Source organism: Dipodomys merriami, unplaced genomic scaffold, assembly GCF_024711535.1.
Source record: "Dipodomys merriami isolate MVZ:Mamm:240054 unplaced genomic scaffold, mDipMer1.0.p SCAF_948, whole genome shotgun sequence".
In the NCBI taxonomy this organism is placed as follows: domain Eukaryota; kingdom Metazoa; phylum Chordata; class Mammalia; order Rodentia; family Heteromyidae; genus Dipodomys; species Dipodomys merriami.
In genome coordinates this window covers 33561-57049 of record NW_027206566.1, presented here as the reverse complement: position 1 = coordinate 57049, position 23489 = coordinate 33561, and the positions used below count along the sequence as shown (strand labels likewise).

Sequence of the window (23489 nt, the reverse complement as noted above, 5' to 3'; positions counted from 1 at the left end):
CTTGAGGGGAAGAACATACAAGAGAAACAAATAAATCACCTAGAACAATTTAGAATTATTAAAAACAATAGCAAGAAAGTAGAAACAAGTTCTGTCCCTATCTAGGGATTCCTTTCATTTATTATCTTCTTGTATGGTCATATGTACATAGCTTTTGGACTTTTCTGCCTCTCCTCGATTTATACAATTTATTGTAAATAAGGGAAACCATGGGACCCATGTTTCTTTGGGCCAGGATTACTTCACTTAATACATAATTATTTTTCTAAGTCTTTCCATTTCCTAACAAATGGGGTGATGTCATTCTTTCTGATGCAGGTATTGAATTCATTTCTAAATGAGGATTCGAAGGATATATGTGGGGAGTGTGAGGAATAGTGACTGTTGTGAATTAACGAGTTTTGTCCAGTCTTGAATAAAAGAAATTGTTTACAACGTAAGTGTCTTCAGAAAGGGACTATTAGATGAGAAATATATTTCACTGTGTAGATAGTAAATATAGTGTAGAAACTGTGTCTAATCTTATTACAAAGAGGTAAATTTTAGCACCCTTTTAGAGGTATATCTTTTCTCATAATACAATGGTTAAAAATGAAAAACACTGGCTATCAATGTAATCTCACTTAAATTAATGCTGTCCAAATGAAAGATGATTTTCCTACACTATCTTCAATATTTTGTGAATATGGTTATTGATTTTACATCTACATGTCTCTGATAATATTCCTTTTCCTTCCTCATTTATACCTAGATTTCATCTTCAGGAGGAAGCAACATCAAAGTGGACTGGAACACTTCATTGCAAATTTTCTCTTCGGAGATGCTGTGAAATTTCTTCGATGTTGTTTAAATACCTGTGCATAAATTTTAAGTTACTACTATGGTATATTATTAGAGAAGTGTAAGAACAGCTGAGTGCCAGTGGCTCAGGCCTGTAAGCCTAAGTACTCAGGAATGTGAGATCTGAGGACAAGGTTCAAAGCCAGCATGTGCAGTAAAGTCCATGAGAGTTTTTCTTTAAATGACCACCAGAAAACTGACAAAGGTGGTCTCTCTCAAGGGGCAGAGTTCAAGCCTTGAGCTAAAGTGTGCAGAGACAATACCCAAGTTCACAGTACAAACTCCAAGACAGACAAAAAAAAGACATAAGGGAAGCATTTGCAATATTTCTGTGTAACATGGAAGGTCTAGAAAGCATAGTGTTTGGCAGAAGTGTTTCAAATTACTCACTGCCTTATGATGAGATGACAATTTTGCAGGAATTGTATAGAGAGCTTTGCAGAAGTTCAGAATCTATTAATTCAAAATTTTCCTTCAAAAACATCTCAATCTCATTACAAGTTTCAATGTGAGGCAGAATGTGTGATATTAATGGCCTTTTCTTATATATACGTTGATTCTTAACAATGTGCATGTACTATCAAGAGTCTTCCATGAACATCTTAATGACAGTAGATATTTAACAATGTACAAAGTAATCTTTGGGAATATTGAGATACCAACATGGAATTTGGAATTAAGTCTCTCCTGAGAATGCAAAAGTTATATCCCTGTTTGTCCTGCAATGACTGGGACATGAGTTACAAAGAATTGTCAAGACAGCTATAAAAGAATCAGCTTTTTTCTGATCTTAGTGGGAATCAAGAATCTTGACTATTTTACACAATGAGTAATTGTGCCTAATTGGAGATTTTCAATCAAAAACAATGTGGGATTGAAGGGCAAACAAGCTATAAGCCAGTCTTTCAGGAACACCTTGGATTTAGCTAAGTGCTAATGACTTAGGACGCCTAGGTTGTTGGATGAAGAAAGCAACCTGAGGAAAGGACTGTTTCCTAAATTCTAAATGTAGGTTGACCCCTCACAATAGTTACATTTGTCTGGGAAAAATATGTTCCATTTCACTTATCAATAATCTAGAATATAATAAAAATATAAGAAAACTAAAATAATATGTGGTTCCTACTACAAATTCCCCATTAATTTCTGTGTTCCAAAAAAAAATGGGTAGGAAAATTTTACAGATTTTTTAAACCACCTAATTTTGCAACGTATTTCTCAAGACACAAGATTCTGAATCATCTCCATATTTTTCATGTGTCATCTAATGTGCAGAAGAAATCTGTAACTTCTTCCCATTGTCTGTGAAAGGGAAAAAATCGATTCTTGCAGGAGTATAAACAACCGACATTTATTAGTTTTGGAGGACATGTTTTGTACAGAGAATCTGTACATCGTTTAAGAAATTTTCCGCTATATTACTAAAATGTTCTGGGAAGATTAATCTGTAATTATGGATTGTAACTCAAGATCAGTTCATGAAACGATATCGAATGAATGTTTTTTTCGACTTGTGTATAAATTGTCACAAATATTTATGTACCCTCCACCAATTTTTAGTTCATTTGACATTCCTCGTCCAGAACATTCCTATTGCTAAGTAGAATAAACTTTCGAGTATATTTTAGGAAGATCTCCCTTGCCAAATAATATTTATTACTGGTTAGATTCCTATGTAATCAAAAGAGTTGAAGTATTTGACTACAGATGAGAAAGTTTCACATAGGAGAGTCTTGCTTACATTTATGATACGTGTAAAAATGTGAGGGTTTCATCGGAGCATATTTGAGCACCAGGACGTCCTGGTTTGCAATTTCAAATGACTCTTTGAATTCCTACACAAATATTTGAACAAAACGATTACAACATTAATTTGTCAATGTTGCTTTGAAACCTGGTGACCTAGGGAAACCTGTGCGCTTTTAGGAACGTCAAAAAATCAGAACTATTTTCACGTGTATGTTTATGTAATACAAACCCATCGACTTTAGTATCTACATGTAAACTTATGAGAATTGAGAAGAGTGTATGCATCATTACTCTTCTTCCTAATGGAATCTTGTCATGGTATTGTACAGAGGGGTTTGAATTACATATGTAAGCAATAAATGAGTATTTGTCTCATCATGTTTTTACCCATCATTCACTTTTACTGTTTTTTGGCTTAAAATCTCTATCCTCTCCCAGCAGGTGTAATGTTTATTCCCAACATGTAGTTTTGTTGGAATTGTTCTTGTATTGTTCACCTATTATCCTATTTCTCAGATTTGGTAGTTGCCCATCCCATGCCTAATTCTCATTAACTTACATGGAATACAGTGTATACCAAAATCAAATACAGTGACAACATTGTAGAAAGCATAGGAAAATAAAGGAAAAAGGCAAGTACAGAGAAATACCTTCACATAGAACATTTTTAAAAATCAAGAAAGAGAAACCAACTGATTTTGTATTTCAGTTTATTTTGTTTAGCTAATATTGTATGGTCATATGTATATTACTATTAAGCTATTGTAATCCTCTGCTAGGATTAAAATGGACATATACCATTTCTTAGAAATAAGAGATACCATGGAGCCTCTTTGTTTGGTTCTAGCCCCTTTACTTTATGTTATATATTTAAGTTTCTCCATTTCCTTACAAATGGCACTATGCCATTATTTCTAATAGAAAATAGAATTCCATCGTGTTTAGGAGCTGGGAAGGTGGCTCAGTGGTAGAGAGCTTGCCTTGCATGCCAGAGGCCCTGGGTTCGATTCCTCAGCACCACATAAGCAAAAAAAAAAAAAAAAAAAAAGAAAGAAAGAAAAAAAAAGAATTCCATTGTGTTTATACCCCACATTTTCTGATCCAATAATCTACTCTCAGTCACTTTGCCATTCTAATGGAATGTGGTGGAATTTCAGTGTTGACTTTATTTGGCTTGGTTTTATTGTCAGACACATTGAGCATTTTTTTCATATGTCCTTTGGCCATTGTCAATTAGCCATCAGTGAAGTCTCTCTTTAAATATTTAACTTCTTTTCATAGAGTGGGGTTATTGTTCAGGGTTTTTTTGGGGGGATATTTGACTTGTTGAATTTTGATTATATTTCAGCTCTAAGATCCTTTTTATCTTTCTTGGCTAGTGAAGATCTTCTCCCAGTCTTTTGGCTTTTTATTTACCTACTTAGTTATGTCCTTTGTTATAAAGAATCTGTTCAGGTTCAAGAAATATAGTTGGTCTAACGTTTCTTTGACTTGATGCATTAGTGCATTTGCAATGAGAAAGTTTCAATCTGTTCTACGAGACCTAGTATCTCTCTATTTCTTCCATTCTGAGTGATTTGTTTAACCTCGAGGTCTGACTCATTAGGAACGTGTTCTGATACAGGGTGATGTATAATCTAACTTTCAGCTTTTATACGAATTTATTGAGTATTACAACACTATTTATTGAATATTGTTTTTGTCTTACTGCATTTAACCTGCTTATATTTAACTTACCTTATGAAGAGTCACAATTTTTTTCCTTTGTACTGGCATTTAAAATTGTTATGTATCCAGGTCATCCAAAGAGGATTGCAAGAGCTAAATTGCTATGTATATCTGAACAAGAAGATTAGGGTAAGAAAAATTAGGGTAAAAAAACCCCCATGAAACATGTGGTTTATCATGGTTGGTAATTAAAAAAAATACTATGTAGGGGCTGGGAAGGTGGCGCAGTGGTAGAGCACTTGCCTTGCATGCATGAGGCCCTGGGTTCAATTCCCCAGCATCACATAAGCAAAAAGAAAAAAGCCAGAAGTGGCGCTGTGGCTCAAGTGGTAGAGTGCTAGCCTTCAGCTGAAGAGCTGAGGGACAGTGCCCAGGCCCAGAGTTCAGGCCCCTCGACTGGATCCAAAAAAACAAACAAACAAACAAAAAATACTATGTAAAACTGATTCTTTTTACTTGCCTTTTTCCTTTATTTTTCATAGGGTTTCCCCCTTCTTGTCTTTATATTTGAATTTGGTAGCCTATGGACTATATAAACTTTAATGTGATTAGGGCAAAGAAGAGGAATCAAAAATTTTTGAGATAGAGGACAACGGGTGAACCAATGCCACAAAATTCCTCACAAGACAATATGTTGGAAATGGCATTTCCAACAAGGGCGGTGGAGTTTTGAAGTAGAATAAAGTGTAAGAAAAATGAGGGCTAAGGTAACACGTGACAGAAAACGAGTCACTGCCGTACATACGTAATTATAATCACTCTGTACACTCAGGTTTTTCTGAGTCTACAGATTCTAAACTATCCTTCCCAAATTAATGTTGAATTCATTCTTGCTCACAATTTCTGAATAAAAACCAAGAAACACATGCAATTATACAATAGGTGCACAAATAAGCCCATACAAAGAAACCCTCCCATTTCAACATGAATAATAAATATGAGCCACCTTCTCACATCTTTAACTTCCTCATCTGTACCCAAAAGATTCAACTCTATGTCTTGCATAGGAGTCTTAACAACAATTTTTACAAAGTGGATCTTCCTAAAATATCCTTCAAAAATTATTCCATTTTGCATGAGGAATGTTTTGGACCACAGTGCCAAGTCTACTATAAGTATGTGGAGCCATATATATGTGGGGAAAATTACACACAAATTGAATATGAACATAGTCATGAAATATGGTTCCATAAAAGTGTTTTTATTACACTCTACAGATACAGTCCACTCTTTCTTGGAACATTTTAGAATGCCAAAGTTGCATATCCTCATGCCGTAAAAAACAAAACAAAAACACATTTTTAGCACAAAATCATGCTATCTTCACAAACTGCACTTTGCCCCCTCAAAAGAATAAGTTTTGAATGGTATTTTGTGTACACATACATTATCTGTTCTTTTCTGCCACATATTTGGAAAGAACTCCCAGAATCCTTTTTTAGATGAGATTATACTTGGACATCAATGAGATGGATGAGAAGCTTTATAGTAAGAATTATACTTCAGAATGTTGATTGAAAAATCCCTTTGAAATTTTAATGGCCATTTTATATGGGAATACATATTTGGTATAAGATTTTTATAAGAGGACTAATACCATTACAGTTTTATGTATTCATTATACCAATATATCCAATTATATCAATATATGAAATGGAAGATGATATTCACAGGCAAACGTAAGAACAATGAATAATGAATTATGATTTGTTCTCTATTGGGAAACAAATGTAGATTTTGATGTAATTATTGGAGTTTCTATATTCCAACATTACCATGTCTATGTGGATAGTGACATGGTGAATTCCAATAAGGACATAAACACCCGGCTTTGCTTCTGTATTCAAGATAAAGGTGAATAGAGATTGAATTGGTAGTAGAAGTTAAAATGAATTCATTTGGTTGAGTGAGCATCACAATATATTAATAAATGTAAAATGTAAATGAAACAATGAGAAATGGTTTGAACTCATGGTTTGTTCATAGAATGTTTCCTGCAAAGAAATAGAAAAATATTATTTTACTTTCTGTGGAGAACACTAGAATATATATATTTGTACTTTGCATATAAACAAGAACTTCACTTGCAGTTCGAGAGATATTCAAAAACTAATGAGAGCACATCATCAGCTATTTTCAAAAAATTTCTTGCTTACTTCCACGTCCCTTTCCATTGAAATTTGATCGTTGTATACAAACCTCACAAATTACACTTGGACACTCTCTGCCTCAACACATTGAAACTTCATTGCACATTTGAAATATGACGCTAGCCAATCTGATACTTCAGCGATTATTTTCCAGTTCTTCAAAATTTACTCTGTCACCCATTCAGGCTCAGCCATATCTTGGCACAGTTTCTGAACGAGATTTCTTGTAATATAACCATGGATGTATCATGCATCCAGAAAAATAGGAAGAAAATCCATAGTGGTTTTACTATATAATGTTATTGCAATGAACTTACCACTCAATTTCAATATTTGTGAATGGATGCATAAAAACAAACCACAAAGAGGGATTGTTTTATGAGATGTATCCTACCAAAAGATACATGCTTTATGGTAGGTTAGTAAAATATGAAGGGATACAATACAAATACCTTCAGGTACAGTTACAAGACATATTCTATGCCTCAAACAAATAAACGGCTTTTCCATTTTTTGTGTGGACAAAACAAATGCTATTGTGAAGTCACAATGACATTTTGGAGTGGTATCAGGTAAATATATCCAGCAGTTCAGAAAAATAATTAGCCTTTAAGACAAATATGCATGTCACCTTTCAGTATGAAGACTGAAACATTGGACTTTAAAATGAACATAGAAAATTTCCATTAACTAAGGGTAACCTTCCTACATTAACACTGCTTTCTCAAATATGTATGGTTATGAGAATTATATATATGCCAGGGACATACCAACGTTTGGAAAATATCACTTGGATCGAGCTTAGGGATCAATCGAAGACACATGAAAAAATCCATGATAACCTGTTATTAATTTTTGTCATGACTGAGCAAAATCAAGAATTGAAGGCAGGAAAAATACCTTCACTTTTCAATTACACAAAACATAGTAATGTGCCCAGCATCGACTTATAGGTGTTGAAACAGAGTAGGAAAAAATGTACACCATTTTAGTTTGTACACACACAGACACAAAATTTGCATCTACAAATGGACAGGTAAAAGAAATATCTGATTACAGACATAAATCAGCTCACACACACATATAAATATATATAAATATACATATATATTTGCATATGTGTGTGTGTGTGTGTGTGTGTGTGTGTGTGTGTGTGTGTGTGTGTGTGTGTGTGCCTATAATGGCATAGCTAGGGTTGTATAAATCTTGAAGAGACAAATCAACAAGTAGCCTGGTCTCCTACACTGTCACAGATTCTCATGAATTTTCAGGTTCTTTACTCTTATCTACTGTTTAGATCCAGAGAAATTATAATTCCATAAGTAAGACATTTTTGCATAAGGGAAGAGAATTAGTAATCCCATTGGGTCAAATTATGTGTTCTAATAACCAATGAAGTAAGGAAATATCACTGCCCCATTAAACATTACTCTAAAATTCATAGAAAAAATACATGATATTATGAGTAGGGAGTGAATAAAATCTAACTGGCTCTTATGTGGAAGGAAAAAATTCAGAGATTTTGGAAATACCAGGGAGTATGGGACATTGTTGATGCATATTACATTACATTCCTGTCTTTGGTTATTGTTCTTGTTGGTCATTGGGATTGAACTTTGGGCTTGGGCATGGTCCCTGAGCTCTTCAGAGCTCAAATGTTCTACCACTTGAGCTAGAGAGACACTCCCAGTTTTTAGATGGTTAATTGTTGATGAGAGTTTGACAAATATTCCTGAGATCTGATCCTCAGATTTCAGCCTCTTATAGGTCCCTAAGCAACCTGTAACAGGTTTCTTTTCTCTGTTATCCAGAGTGCGCTGAAGATTTTTGAGCGTCTTTGTTCCCAATATTCATGCACACGGCAGGTCTATGAGTAACCATGGTTTCCCTTAAGGAGAATGCTCTCTATACTATCGAATTCGAAGGGATTAATTCCATAAATGAATCTGAAAAAAAATCTTTCACTTCATTAATCTATAATTACATCCTTATGTGTCAGACACGTGAGATGCAAGAATTAACATTATCACCTGGCCTGGCTCAAGTGTGGTTTTCTACCTCAGAATTGTTTCCCAAGACATATTCATTTTCCTCTGCATGACAGAGGATGAGAAACACCCTAACCCAAAGAATCAATATATTCTGTTGATCAAACACTAAATTAATAGGTTCAGTTTGTAAACAGGATGAGTTTTAGTCCTCGCTATAATCTTCATGAATTAGCAAATTATCATCAGATAAAAGGGTGAATTTATCTATTACTATTACTCATCCTCAGCAAAATCTTTACCATATAAACTGCCAATTCATCCTTCACATAATATTATAATATGTTTGACATACAACAGACAATTGAAGACAAATACTTAGTATGCTTACTACCTTTCCACAGGAAGAATATATGAGGCCTGACTGTGGTGACAGGCTCACATAAATTCTCCTTGGTCTTACGTTGAATGCGTTTTTTTTTAAATTTTTCTAGACTGATCAGATGAGAAAATTCTTAACATTATCAATACATCTAGAATCTTTTGTCTCAGTTATAAAAAGAAAGAGGTCTCATATCGGCAAGCAAGACTAATTACATGATTCAAAATTAAATAAAGGCTCATGAAGAATTCCAAGAAAAGCCAATTACTCTTCACTTTTTAATGTGTTTGCCATCTTACCATGTCAGAGAGCCTTGATGTTTTCAAATTCCAGAAAATCAAAAATATAATCTATTTTGTGACTCTAGAAGGACAAGTTCATTCTAGCAATTAAAATTCTTTCAACAATGTCATAACTACTCACAAAGAGATAGCATAACTTTTGTAGTTGCACAGGTAATTTTGAATTTCCAATCTATACCATACCAATGTATATTTATACTTCATACAGGAATGTGAAAGATGAAATCCATGTATGAGTTGCTGCTAAAATATACTTCTAAATACATTGTATTAATACGTATCTTTGCAAAGTGCAAATTGTAAATCATCTCAAGAATCTCCTCAAATATTTTATACTAATTTGTGGAGAAAATTTAAATCAGATAGACATTCGTATAATATTCTTTAATGAATTTCAGAAGGAAGACATGGTAACCCACCCGTAAGTCTGTACATTTATCAATTACCAGTGGAAGATACTTCCATTTACACTATCATAATTGATGTGATGAGTGAATCCTGAATTCATGAAAATGGTTATAAAAAGGTTGGCCCAACATAATACTGTTATGTATGGCTTCCCGGATTTAAATTGATTATAACAGAATGAGAAGAACATTCAGATAAGCTAATTCTGATTTAAAGTAATTTGGGTGATTACAATCTTATTGGTCCTAGTGAAACTATACTTGACTTTTGCCACCAATTACAGAGAGCAATCCAAACTTCATTTGTAGTGAGCACAATATATGGGTATATGGAACAGAGTTTGTTATTCATTTATTCATTTATCCTATTTCTTTACTTTGAATTTTATCAGAAAATAGGACATCACAAGAAAATTATTTTCTTTACCTGTTGTTGCCAGATGATTTGCTTGTGCCCCAAACAAAACTTGGGCTAGGATCTTCCAAGGATTCTGCCAAAGGGAGAATTACATACTTGATCGAGTTGCTAGCTTAGATTGGCTCTAACATTATACATCGATAAAGAAAAACAGCAAGGTTGATGGCCTTAAGAGCCTTCCAAGAAACTTTTAGCTGGATAATAAAGGTTGAAAAGAATGAGTCCTTAGCCATGTGCAAAAACATATCATTTAAATGTTTGACATGGTTTTTAATCAGTTAAGAATGCATATTATCATATATGTTATTGATATTAGCATACAAGACAATCCAAGTTGAACAAAGATTTTTAATTTCACTCCTAAAGGAAGAAAGCATACAACAGCACAAAGTAAGTTGAGATTCAATAATGGAAATTACAGAAAGTTCAACAAGCTTTTTACCTTTATCCCAGTCTTCCTCAGAGGAAACATATTGCCATGTACTTTCAGAACTCTTGTATTGTTTCTCGTTCCATATGATGTTATCTACAAACAAAGAGATAACTAACATCACAGAAGTATACAGGTGCAAAGGGCCTACATTGAGTTGGATTGTGTTTTATTATCAGGCTTACCTACATCATCTTCAAGAGAAGTTTTGTCCATACAAGTTGCAATATGTTCAGTGAGTTGATCTCGTGGTACCAGGTGGCGAGCATTAAAGGGACAAGTAGCCAATTTGGCAGCAATATCAGGATGATTCTGTATGACAAAAGTTTAAATATGAAGAAACATATTCAAATTTTCTCTTTTTAGATTACTTTGTGCAGGATATCAACCACGGGCTTGACAACACAGTATAGGTACTGTGCTAGTACTTCCTTTTTTAATACACATTTTTTATTGTAAAGTTATTTTACACAGGGATTACAGTTATATGAATAAGGTAATGAGTTCATTTCCTATAGGCAGTGTTACTCCCTCCTGTGTTTTTCCCCTAAGACCTCTTACCTCCCCATCTACCCAACTCCTTCCTTCTACTGCTACTTGCCACGCACCAAATTTGTAAAGTTCATTTTCAACATAGTGTCTCATATATTTCATTGTTAAAATGGATCAACCTGTATGCCAAAGCAGTATGGAGTTCCTCAAAAGACTCCACATAAAGCTCCTGTATTACCCAACAATCCCACTTTTGTGCATTTACCCAAATGATCACTTACAAGACCAGACCAAAACTACCACCATTATTTTCCATAGCTAAGGTTTGGAACAACCCCAGAAGCTCCTCAGTAGATGAATGCATTAAGAAAATGTGGTGAATATATACAAAATGGAATTGTATACTTCCATCAGAAAGAATGATATTGCTCAATATTTTGGAAATGGAAAGACTCAGAAAATATTATATTGATTGAAGTAAGCCAGGCCCAAAGAAACATAGGTCCATTGTTTCCCTTATTTCGAATAACTAGTGTATATTTAGGACAAGCAGAAATGTTCAAAAGCGATGTACATAGGATCATAAAAAATGAACTTTACAATTAAAAAGGAGGGTTAAGGCAAGGGTGGTGTGTAGTTGCGGAGGTGGAAAGCAGGGGATGGTATTGGTAAAATAAAGTCGGAGGCAAAACTGCTCGATGACACCATCAGAAAAATGAAATGCCCTTGTTAGGAAATGGAAAGACAAAAAAATTATATTAAGTGAGTAAGACAGGCCCCAAGAAGGATAAGTCCCATAGTTTCTTTTTCTAATAAATAGTATATGTCTGAGACAAGCAGAAAAGTTCAGAGAAGATGATAAGAGAAATGAACCCCAAGATAACTACAGAAGTGTTTTTTTTTCTGTCCTGCTATTGTTGTAATATATTTGTAAGGTACTGCATGATTTTTTTTTCTTTTTATGTACCTACCCTCTACCCCCTTTATAACCTCTGTATGTCAGAAGACCTGAGGAAGATGGTGGAAGAGAAGCTGGAGGATAAACAAGTTCTCACACAGAAAGCAGTTTTAGTGTTCCAGTGACCAGTCCTAGGCTACAGAATCACACCTATTGTGCCATCACAGTACAGAGAGTTTGGCCAGAGAGGGAAAGTCCAGCCAGGAGACAGATCTGAGCACATGCTGGTAGCTACAGCCGCAGTGGCTGCGGTGGAGATGGTGGCCGTGGCCATCATACCAATAGACAAGTTCTGGAATATGGGCACCAGATGCTTTGGCCCAGTGGATTCTACTCACCACCAGTAAGAACCGAAAAGGAGCAGAAATCTTCATCCTGAAGATCACAGACCAAGGACTGCACAGGAACCAAGAGTCTCGCATGAAGACAACCATGACATCATCCTCACTACTCTCAGACAACCTGTGAGAAGGCTGTCACTCCCCCCCACACCAGAGATCTCCATCTTTGATACTGACAAAGGCCTTGCCAAGCAGCTAGCTCCAACTCAAATCTTATAAGAATACAAAAACTGCCATTTAGCAAGTCCCAGGAACCGATCTGTCCTGCCCGGCTCATTTCCCCTCAAATGAAAATCAGCCTGCCCAGGCAGAGGTTGCTTCACTCCCAGAAGACTGTCTTTCTTCACTGGGTAAACAGAAACAGATTCTGCAGTCCCAACAACAGCCTAGCAAACAACTGAAACTCAGTAAACATAAACCATGAAAATGGCTCCAGGTTTGGCTCTGTGAGTTTTTCAGGAGCTAGCCCCTCAGGGAAAAGCTACTGATTGCTGAAAAGTCTCAACCCTACCTAGAACCTGGCCATATCATATCAACTTCACGTTAGAGGAAACAGCCATCTCCCTTTTGTCTGGTACTCAAAGCAGATCTCCCTCTCTCTGAACAAGCTTGGGGAAAGAATAAAAAAATCCTGGACAATGCAGAGCATTTTTTTGCCTGCTCTAACAAACTAACTTAAGAAACCAATCAAACAGCAGGAAAAACAAACACCAGAAGCAGACCAGTGACTCCACTAGGAGCCTGGTTACGGACACAGGGAGATACAAGATCTTCCTCCCACTCAAAAAAAAATCACAGAACTGTTTTTTCTACCATGTTTTATTTTTATTTTTTTAAAAATGTTTTCTATTATTTTTTCTCTCATAATTTGTATTTTAGCTGTATATGTGTGATTGTGGGCTTTTTTTTTTGTAATCTCTTTTTATATTTTGGACCTTTTTTTTTTCCTTTTTATTTCTTCTTTTCTCTTTCTTTTTTACATAACATAATTGCTTATTCCCAGACATATACATGTTCTGTTTATCATGAGCTATATATCTGTCATCGATTATTAGACCTTATCCCCCATCGTGTACATACTTAATCGAGAAATCTATTACTCAATTCACAACCTCTTAAGCTTAACTTTTTAATAGTAGTGTTTAATTCTTTACACCTATATAACTTTCACATACTCCAATTTTAAGAATTTTTATTTTTTAGTTACTCATGTTCCTTTTCATTTCTCCCGTCCTCTCATCCTATTCTTTTTTTCTATCAATATCATTACTTTATACTTACATAATTTGAACTGTATCATTTCTTAAATATAAATTTTTGTTTTTCCATTTTTCTTTTTTTTTTTTAAATCTCGCTGCTCTCACTCTGTCCAATCCATTTCCCCACTGAGATTAGGATTCCTTTAACCTCACTCTCCTTTTACCTCTCCACTTCCCTCTAATTGTATTTTTCCCCACAATTATCCCTAATCCTAATAATTTCTGGTTTGCTGAATCTCTCTTTGGTCTTCTTAGTTCTTTAGTCCATAGTTGTTTGATATTGAATAGATTGTATCTCTTGAACTAGATTGTATCTGCAGCCATTTTGACTGTGCAACTACAGGACTTTGGTAGATACTGTGCAACTACAGGACTTTGGAAGATGCTTGCCTTAACATAGTGCTCTGCAAGAAAATTGTTACTTTCATACAAAATGGGCAGAAAAATCGCTAAACCCCCCAAAAAATGGCAATTCCGGGTATCTCAAATCCCACTCATGATAATCAGCTGACAAAACAGTTAATGAATAATACAGAGGAGAGATCCCCAAAAGCTCTACAATCACTGCCATAAATGTGGTGAATGAAAAGACTGAAAACCTGCAAAGGACTCGGTAAGATAAGGAGCAAGAGGAAGCAAACCAGGAATTACTACAGGAATCTCCAGAGTGTTAGAAAGCCACTCAAGGTTTAACACAGGAATTGCATGAGCAGGCTGGGAACAGTCAAATAATAATACAGGAATTATATGAGCAGGCTGAGAAGAGTCAAAGAGAAAGGAATGGCATGGACAGTTGAGAACATCAAAGAGAAAGACAGGAATTGTGTGACCAGGCTGAGGACACCCAAAGAGAAACACAGGAAGTGTGAGCTTGAGAAAGCTAATTAAAGAGTAACACAGGAATTGGATTAGCAGGATAAGAATAGACAAAGATCAGTAGAGGCATTCATGGAATCCATAAACAAACAACTGAAGGATTGCAGGCAGACTACAAAGGGAACACTAAATGAAGCTCGACAGGATGAATGTAAGTCCAAGAAAACCATAACCAATCAACTAAGTGTTTTGAGTATAAACAGTGTCCCCAAATTAAGAAAGTAAAGAAGTTCATACAGGATCGAAAATTTAACTGCAACAGAGAATTGGAAGCCACCAAAATCGACCAATTAGAAGAAAAGTCAATATAAACAGAGTAGAAAAACTGGACAGTAGGTTACACCATGCAGAAGAATGAATCTCAGGGATTGAAGACAGCCTAGATAACAGAGAGAAAAACACACAACTAACCAAGACGAATCCAAGAAACATGATAGATCTATTCCATATTTGGAAGACACCACCAGAAGATTTAATCTAAGGACAATAAGTGTAGAGGAACACCTAGAGACAGAAGTTAATGGTCTAAGAAATTTGTTTAACAGGATCCTAGCAGAGAACTTCCCTAACATGCAAAAATATAGGCCTATTTAGATACAAGAAACTTAGAACCCCAAATAGACCAGACCAGAACAGGATATCCCACTGTCACATTATAATCTGCACAGACCAAGGAGACCAAGGAGAAAATTCAGACCAAGGAGAAAATCCTTGAAGATATCAAGGAGAAAAGATAAATCACCCATAAAGGGACCCAATTAGAATAACCTCAGCTTTCTCAGCAGAGACAATTAAACCAAGAGGAGCCTGGAATTATGTATTCCATGTCCTAAAATTAAAGAACTACCAACCAAGAATACTGTACCCAGTCAAACTCTCCTTCATAACCAAAGGTCAATTAAAAATCTCCCATAGCAAAGAAAAAGTGAAACAATAGATCTCTACCAAACCATCCCACAAAAGATACTTAAAGATGTACTACCCATAGAAAACCAACAAGACCAAAATGAAGTCTAAAGAAACTGCACCCAAACTGAGAATCCAAGAACAATAAGAACCCCCCAGTTATTGCAGCCCCCAAGAAGGTGGAAAATTTGGCAGGAACTACCAAACACCTTTTGGTCCTAACTCTCAATATCAATGGACTTAACTCTCCAATTAAGGGACATAAACTAAGTAGTTGAATTAAAGAAAATTATTTATTTATTTTTGCTAGTCCTGGGGCTTGAACTCAGAGCCCAGGCACTGTTCCGGAGCTGTTTTGCTAAAGGTTATCTCTCTACCGTTTGAGCCACAGCACGATTTCTGGCATTTACAGGTAGGTGGTACTGAAGAATTGAACCCAGGGCTTCATGCATTCTAGGCAAGTACTTCACCACGTAGCCACAGTGCCAGGAGTAGTTGAATTAAAAAGCAGGAATCTTGTATCTGTTGCCTTCAGGAGTCACACCTTGCCCATAAGTCCAAACATATTTTGAAAGTGAAAGGCTGGAATAAAATCTACCAAGCAAAGAGCCCCCATTAACAGGTGGAAATTTCAATACTTATATCGATAAAATAGATTTCAAATTAAAATTAGTGAGGATCAATAAAGAAGGTTCTACATACTAATTAAGAGATCTCTCCTTCAGGAGGATATTAACATTCTAAATATCTATTCGTCAAATAACAGAGCACCAAATTTATCCAAGAAACACTACTTTCCCTCAAGTCTCATATAGATCCAAAGACATTAATTCCTGGGGACTTTACACAGCACTATCCCATCTATCTATCTATCTATCTATCTATCTATCTATCTATCTATCTATCTATCTATCTATCTATCTATATCTATCTATCTATCTATCTATCTATCTATCTATCTATCTATCTATCTATCCTATCTATATCAACTTGGCAAAAACTCAACAGAGAAACTGCCAATCTAAAGAACTGCATAGATCAATTAAATTTAAAAGGTATCTACTGAATATTTCACCCACCAGCACTAGAATTCACATTTTTCTCAAGCACATGGGGCTTTTTCAAAAACAGACTCCATTTTAGGTCACAAAGCAAACTTCTCCAGATTCGGAAACACTGAAATTATGCCCTGCATTCTCTCAGACCACAAGAACTCAACACCAAAAGCCACCAAAGAAAGTCCGGTAATACATGGGGGCTGAACAACACACTCTTGAACCACCGGTGGCTCATGGAAGAGATTAGAAAGGAAATTCAAATGTTCATGTTTATAGCTCTGAGTTCTTACATCAACAAATTGGAGAGATCTAAACCCAATAATTGAATGAGACATATGAAACTCCTTGAAAAAGAGCAGAAAGATAAACCCCAATACAGTAGATAGAAAAAACTTAAATCAGAATTAAATGAATTAGAATCCAAAAAAAACAAAACAAAACAATAGAAACACTCCATAAAACAATCAGTTTGTTCTTCGGAAAAAATTAACAAAACTGACAGACCGTTTGCAAATCTCAGAAAAAGAAGATAACACACCTAAATAAATAAACTCAGAGTTGAGAATGGAAATATCACCACAGAAACAATCACGTTTCAGAACATTATAAGGGAAAACTTCTCAAACTGTTATGCTACTATCTTTGAGAACTTGGCAAAAATGGACATTCTCCTAGCAAATATCGACATACTGGAACTAAAACAACATGAGTTAAAACATGTTAACCTGCCCATATCAAGCACTGAAATAGAAACAGCAATAAGAGACCTCCCATGTAGGAAAATCCCAGGACTGAATAGATTTCCAGCAGAATTCTACAAGGCCTTCAAAGGACTATTTACACCAATACTTCTCCAATTCTTCAATGAATTTGGAAGGGAATGTACACTACCAAACTCTTTCTATGAAGCCATCATAAACCTCATCTCAAAACCAGGCAGGAACTCATCAAAGAAAGAGAACTAGGGACCCATTTCTTTGATGAATATCGATGCAAAATTTCTCAACAAAATTTTGGTCAATCAACTTCAACAATTCATCCAAAAATCATACACGATGATCAATCAGCATTCATTTCAGGAATACTTAGCTGGTTCAATATATGCCAATCAATTAATATAATTCATCACATAAAATAGACCAAGGATAAGGATAGTTATCTCAATAGATCCACAAATAGCATTTGACAACCTTTATAATGAAGGCTCTGGAAATCTAGGAATCCATGGAACATTCCTCAAAACAATAAAGGCTCATTATTGTACTCAATGGTGAAAAATTAAAGCCATTTCTTCTAACTTCAGGAAGGAGACAAGGATGCCCACTCTCTCCACTTTTCTTCAATTTAATGCTAGAATGACTAACTATAGCAATAAGACAAGATGCAAATACTAAGGGGATCCAAATTGGATAAAATGAAGTAAAACTCTCCTTCTTTGCAGAAGACATGATCTTGTATTTTGAAAAATCACATGGACTCCACTCCCAAATTACTTGAGCTGATTCAAACTTTGGCAAAGTAGCAGGTTATAAAATTAAACTTTAAAATCAATGACTTTTCTGTATGGCAACAATGAGAAGAGAGCAGCTGAAATAAGGAAAGCAACTCCATTCTTAGTAGCCACACAAAAAATAAAATATCTAGGAATTAACCAAAGAAGTGAAAGAAATCTATGATGAAAACATTAAAAATCTGAAAGAGAAAATCAAAGTAGATCTTAGAATGGGGAAAATCCTCCCATGTTCCTGGATTGGAAGGATCAACATCGTGGAAATGGGAATACTTCCCAAACCTACCTATAAATTCAATGGGATAGCTATCAATATTCCAGCCTCATTCTTTAAGGAATTAGAAGAAATAATCCAATATTTTATATGGAACAATAAGAAACCATGAATAGCAAAAACAATTCTTAACAGAACAGTGCTGGAGGAATATCAATACCAAATTTGAAACTCTACTACAAAGCCATCATAGTCAAAACAGCTTGATAGTGGCACAAAAAGAGGACCAATGGAATCGAATTGAATACCCAAAAACCACAGACCAATTGCCACAGAATCTTTGATAAGGGACCTAAAAAACTGAAATGGAAGGATAGCTTTTTCAGTAAATGGTTCTGGCAAAATTGGCTAATCACCTGTAGAAAACTAAAGCTAGACCCTTATATATCACCCTGCAACAGAATCAACTCCAAATGGATTAAAGACCTTGGAGTAAAAGCAGACACCCTGGGAACATTACAGGATGTAATAAGAGAAACCTTTGGTCACCATGGCCCAGGCCGAAATTTTTTTAATAGAGACTCAGAAACACAAGAATTCAAAGAAAGTTTGGACAAATGGGGTTGCATGAAGCTGCACTGTTCTGCAAGGCAAAGGACATACAAAGCAAGATCAATAGAAAGCCCAAGCATTGGGAAAAGATCTTCACTAAGAGTCTCATATATATAATATACTTGAAACTGTAAAAATGAAATCCCACAACAAATAATCCTCAAAGAAACAACTGCCAATTAAGTAAGTGCACTAAAGACTGAAAAAGAAACTTCTCTGAAGGAAAAAAAATGGCAAATAGACACATGAAGATATGCTCAACCTCTCTAGCCATAAAAGAAATGCAAATCAAAAAAACATTGAGATTCCTCCTCACCCCAGACTCCACCCAGAGTTCCCCTATGACCCAGCAATCCCACTTTTGGGCATTTACCCACATGTTCACAAAAGAGACCATACTAAAACTACAAGTACAACTATGTTCATTGCAGCATTATTTACCATAACTAAGATATGGAACCCACCCAGATGCTCCTCAGTAGATGAATGGATCAAAAAAAAATGTAGTATATATACACAATGGAATTCTATGCCTCCATCATAAAGAATGCCATGGCCCCATTTGTTAGCAAATGGAAAGACTTGGAAAAAATTACATTAAGTGAAGTATGCCAGGCCCAAAGAAACATAGGTCTCATAGTTTCCTTTATTACCAATAACTGGTATATATCTGGGACAAGCAGCAAAGGTCAGATAAGATGATAAATTGAAATGAACCCAAGATAGTGACATAGGTGTTTTTTTTTTCTTCCTTGCTCTTGTTTCTAGCATATTTATAAGGGACCATGGGATTTTTGTTTTTGTTTTGTATGTCCCTCCCCCATGGCATAACCCCTGTTTGCACTGTATTTGGTGTTAGTATGATTTAGGGAGGGGAAGGGAAATAACAAAATGTTTAAATAGGGATACAAATCGATCTATTGCAACAATGAGATGTACAAGACGTTATTTTGAAAAACGAACTTTACAATTTAAGCAGAGGTGAGGATTGGGGTAAGGGAGTGTAGTTGAAGAGTTGGGAGGGACAGGATGGTAGGGGAAAAACAAAGGACGAGGCAACAATTTTGGATAAAAATACACTCATTAATTGTAATCCCTCTGTACATATTTTCACAGTAAAATTTATTTTAAAAGTACATTATGTCAAAAATGAACATTATAATTTAAGCAGTGTGGGAGGGGAATGTAGTTCTCGAGACGGGGGTAGGGATGGCAGGGGAAAGTCAAAGGAGGAGGCAAAAATGCTTGATAAGAATAGTACTCATTATCTTCCTCCTGTAACTGTAACCACTGTACAGTATTTTATAATAAAAACCTTATTTAAAAAGATGTTAAATGAAATAAACAATAAGATAGGGATACAAGTGTTTTTTTGGTTTTTGTTTTTCATTCTTGTTATAATTTTTAAGGTATTTGTTATGAACAATGTGATTTTTTTCCTTTGGTGTGTTCCTCCCCCTGGTCTAACCCCTGTGTTCACTGCATTTGATTCTAGTGCACTGCATCATGTATATACATTTATCTAATTTGGGGAGGGGAAGGAAAAAAAAAAAACGAGTGCATCCTTTTGCACAGGCTAGACTTCTACAATTTTCACCATAGCACTTCTTCTATTCTCATTTGATTGGGGAGATAAGAAGGTTTATGACTCTCCTGCCTGGGATGGCATTAAAAAATGATACAGTGATATCAAACTTTCACGTTAATAGTATTTCTTTCATGAGGAAACTGTGCCAAGATCCATAAATTGTATATGGAAGTTTAGAAGCGTACATATGTGCTCAATTTTGGCCTATGTTTACTCAAATATAGGTTATTTATATGCAATTTACAAATGCATAGATAAAGTGATTCACAATATATTTGAAAATATCCAAAATGGAGGGTCATCACATGTGTCTTCTTTGCAAACAAAATAGCAGAAACTATGCCTCTCCTACAGCTCTGGAACTTATTGTAGCATTTCATATTAAGAAATTTTTGATGAAAAGAAATTTTGTAATAAATACCCTCAATATAGAAAAGAGACACAATGCATCTCCCATGTTTTGTTTATAACCATGGCATGAAAAGTACAGTATACAAACTGAATTCTAGGCCATATGATAATACAGTGGGTGTTTTAATGAAATAATGTTTAAGAATACCATTAATTTACATTTTGGCCATTAGGCAATGGGGAGGAAAAGGCAACCACCTCTAATGTTTGTGAAATATGGCACACACTGTTTGACATAATTGCCCACACAAAAGATCTTGCCTTTGTTCTGCTTTGAATAGGGATCTAGAAATACGTCTCTAGAAATAAACAAGTTGGACTATGATTGTCTTCCTTTCCATTACATGCTGCAGTGAATTCAGAATACAAAAATCTCACTATGACATTTATGCCCACAGTCTCTCTCATATTTTCTCATACATTTCCCACAATTTATTATAAAAATACTCAAATTTATCCATGAACTAAAGAAATTATGTAATATCAACATGTTCCAATGAAACATTACCTCTTTACATTTCACAAGATGGTATGGGAACCTGCATGATCTGATTTTGTGATTTTTATCATAGGGACACTGCAATAACCTCTCAGGATCCACCGATTCCTCTGAAAGAGAACAAATACCTCGGGAAAATCAATATATTGGGGAACATGCAAGTCTTCAATGTTGTTTCCATTATTAACTCTATCTTAATCTGGAATACCTATTTGGGGAATTCAAAATATGACAAAGAGTATCACTCTGGAATTAAACTTCTGATGTACTGTCAGTTCCTATTAGGTAGTTCTTAATTTTTTTATGAAAAATATTTATTCTAGTTATTGATTCTATAATTTATTCTAAGTATTGATTGGAGTCAAATGGAACTCTTAGCTTGTTTTATCTTCTGAAATCATACATCCATTGAGCATCCCTGATTTAATTGCTGTCTTACATTTAAATCTAGAATGTGCAAATATTTTACATTCTTTTTCACCTTTCAATCTAGCACATCAAAATTCAAAGTTATAATTATCAAAATGTCTAAAGTTTCAGATTCAATCAGGACGAATCCTACTATCCTATTCTCTCAGTTCCTGTCAATATACTTTCTGTGATTCCAAACAAGAAAAAAAAATAATTCCCCCAAATAAATGTGTAAACATGTTTACCTTTTTCCATTGTGACAGTCAGATAAATATCAGCAAGTCCTGAGGATGAGAAAAATTATCTGAGAGAAAACATGACTAAATACTTCAAAACCACAAGTATTAAATGTTGGGATTTTGTCAGCGATATGAGAAACTGGGTACAACCTATTCATCTCTAATAATTTTTGTTGCTAGATACACTTGAAATATATTGATATCTGTCTACTTCACAAAACATGGTCACTTATAACAAGCTATAGAAATGTGTAACTTTTTTGGCGGGGGGGGGGGGGAGGGGGGGGACGAGATGAAGGCGGGGGATGTCCTGACATGGGGCCTGTACTCTGGGTCTGGGCGCTGTCCCTCAGCTCTACAGCTCAAGGCTAGTGCTCTACCACTTGAACCACAGCGCCACTTCCAGCTTTTTTCTTTCTTTTTGCACATGTGGTGCTGAGGAATCGAAGCCAGGGCCTTAATGCATGCAAGGCAAGCACTCTACCACTAAACCACCTTCTCAGTCCCAGAAATGTGTAACTTTTGAACTCAAAAAAGTTCATATTTTTCAGGCATTTTTCTTCATTATACCAAAACGGAGGTGATGCATCATGACAACTTTTAAGCGAATGTGGAAAAGGTTTTCTAAATTATTGATGTCTGAATTAACAAATTCCATATTCCATCTTTCAAATATCTAATACCTATTGAAAATATGCACTTATATAGATATAGATATATCGTTATTCCTATTCAGATTGTAAGATCAGTATGGACTATTATTCAGATAACTGCTTCTTAGAGAGGTTACGTATCACAAAGCAAAGAAATCATTGAGACACGTTAGAGTCAAAGTTAGAGATGGGTGCTGTCGTTCAAGAGGTAGTAAATTTCTGGAGTACAGTGTCTAGTGGCCATGAAGCAGAGCCAGAAGACATTAAACCTCTGATTACTTTGACGCACATAAAAGTGACGGGAATAAAAGTAAATTTCAAATTCCCAGAATGAAAATAGGTATTTTCTGAAGTCTAAGGAAGTAAAGAATTTTCATTATTTTACCAATGAAACAATACTGCCTCATTAGAGAAAATTATAAGAACTACATTTGGGATGTCAGCGAGAAATGTCCCAGTCACATACGTGAGGCAAAATGATAATTTACATGTCTAAGAGGTAAAAGTAGGAAAAAAGGGCAAGGACTATTACCTGTCTCCTTCAGTTAACTGGATTCACCAATCAAGTCAGGATCTCTTCCCCTCACGACAGACGATGTCCTACTCGTAGGTTTTCCACAGCAACAGCTACTTCTGTATAATGACTTCTCTGCATGGGGCCACCGCTATTGTGATGTAGCTCATAAATCTCACTTCCGTTTAACCAACTGACGGAACTCAGCCATACTTCCGCATATGACAACGGAAGTGCTGACTTCCGGCTTGAACCCGGAAGACAAAGTCCCATTTCTTTTTGGTATGCTTTGTGGACTCCAATTCAGTTTAATAGAAATGTGTAAGTATTCAGTAGAGCAATAATGTGAATGTATGTGTCAGACTTTTGATCTACACATCAACTACTGGTTCTATGTAAATTGTTCTGCCTAGACATCTGTACACTTACTATGGTCTATATAGCCACAATAAGTCATTCTTTCCGTATTATTTTTTCCTTGTTTAGTTTCTTTACTCATCAATATTCTTATTAGCGACAGTTTCACAAAAAGACCCCTTCTAGAACTCAATCAC

At 35.4% G+C, this 23489-nt stretch overlaps 1 protein-coding gene across 1 annotated transcript; it reads right to left on the bottom strand.

Annotated features, from left to right (window-relative positions):
• Positions 1 to 5978: 5978 nt before the first annotated feature.
• Positions 5979 to 23108, bottom strand: LOC138821875 (gametocyte-specific factor 1-like). Its single transcript, XM_070014350.1, has 7 exons — positions 22954 to 23108; positions 21775 to 21813; positions 21128 to 21228; positions 10580 to 10706; positions 10407 to 10490; positions 9974 to 10037; positions 5979 to 6311 (listed from the first exon to the last, which is right to left on the bottom strand). Exons 2-7 carry the CDS (start codon positions 21782 to 21784, stop codon positions 6287 to 6289), a joined length of 411 nt encoding a protein of 136 aa, XP_069870451.1. The 5' UTR covers positions 21785 to 21813; positions 22954 to 23108; the 3' UTR covers positions 5979 to 6286.
• Between the last annotated feature and the right edge of the window lie 381 nt (positions 23109 to 23489).

Bases quoted from the DNA above. Each gene is read 5' to 3' on its own strand.
- LOC138821875 (XM_070014350.1), bottom strand. The intron at 10,491-10,579 runs GTAAGCCTGATA...CTTTGTTTGTAG, and splicing joins TTCTCTTGAAGATGATGTAG to ATAACATCATATGGAACGAG. The intron at 10,038-10,406 runs GTAAAAAGCTTG...TCCCTTTGGCAG, and splicing joins TGAGGAAGACTGGGATAAAG to AATCCTTGGAAGATCCTAGC.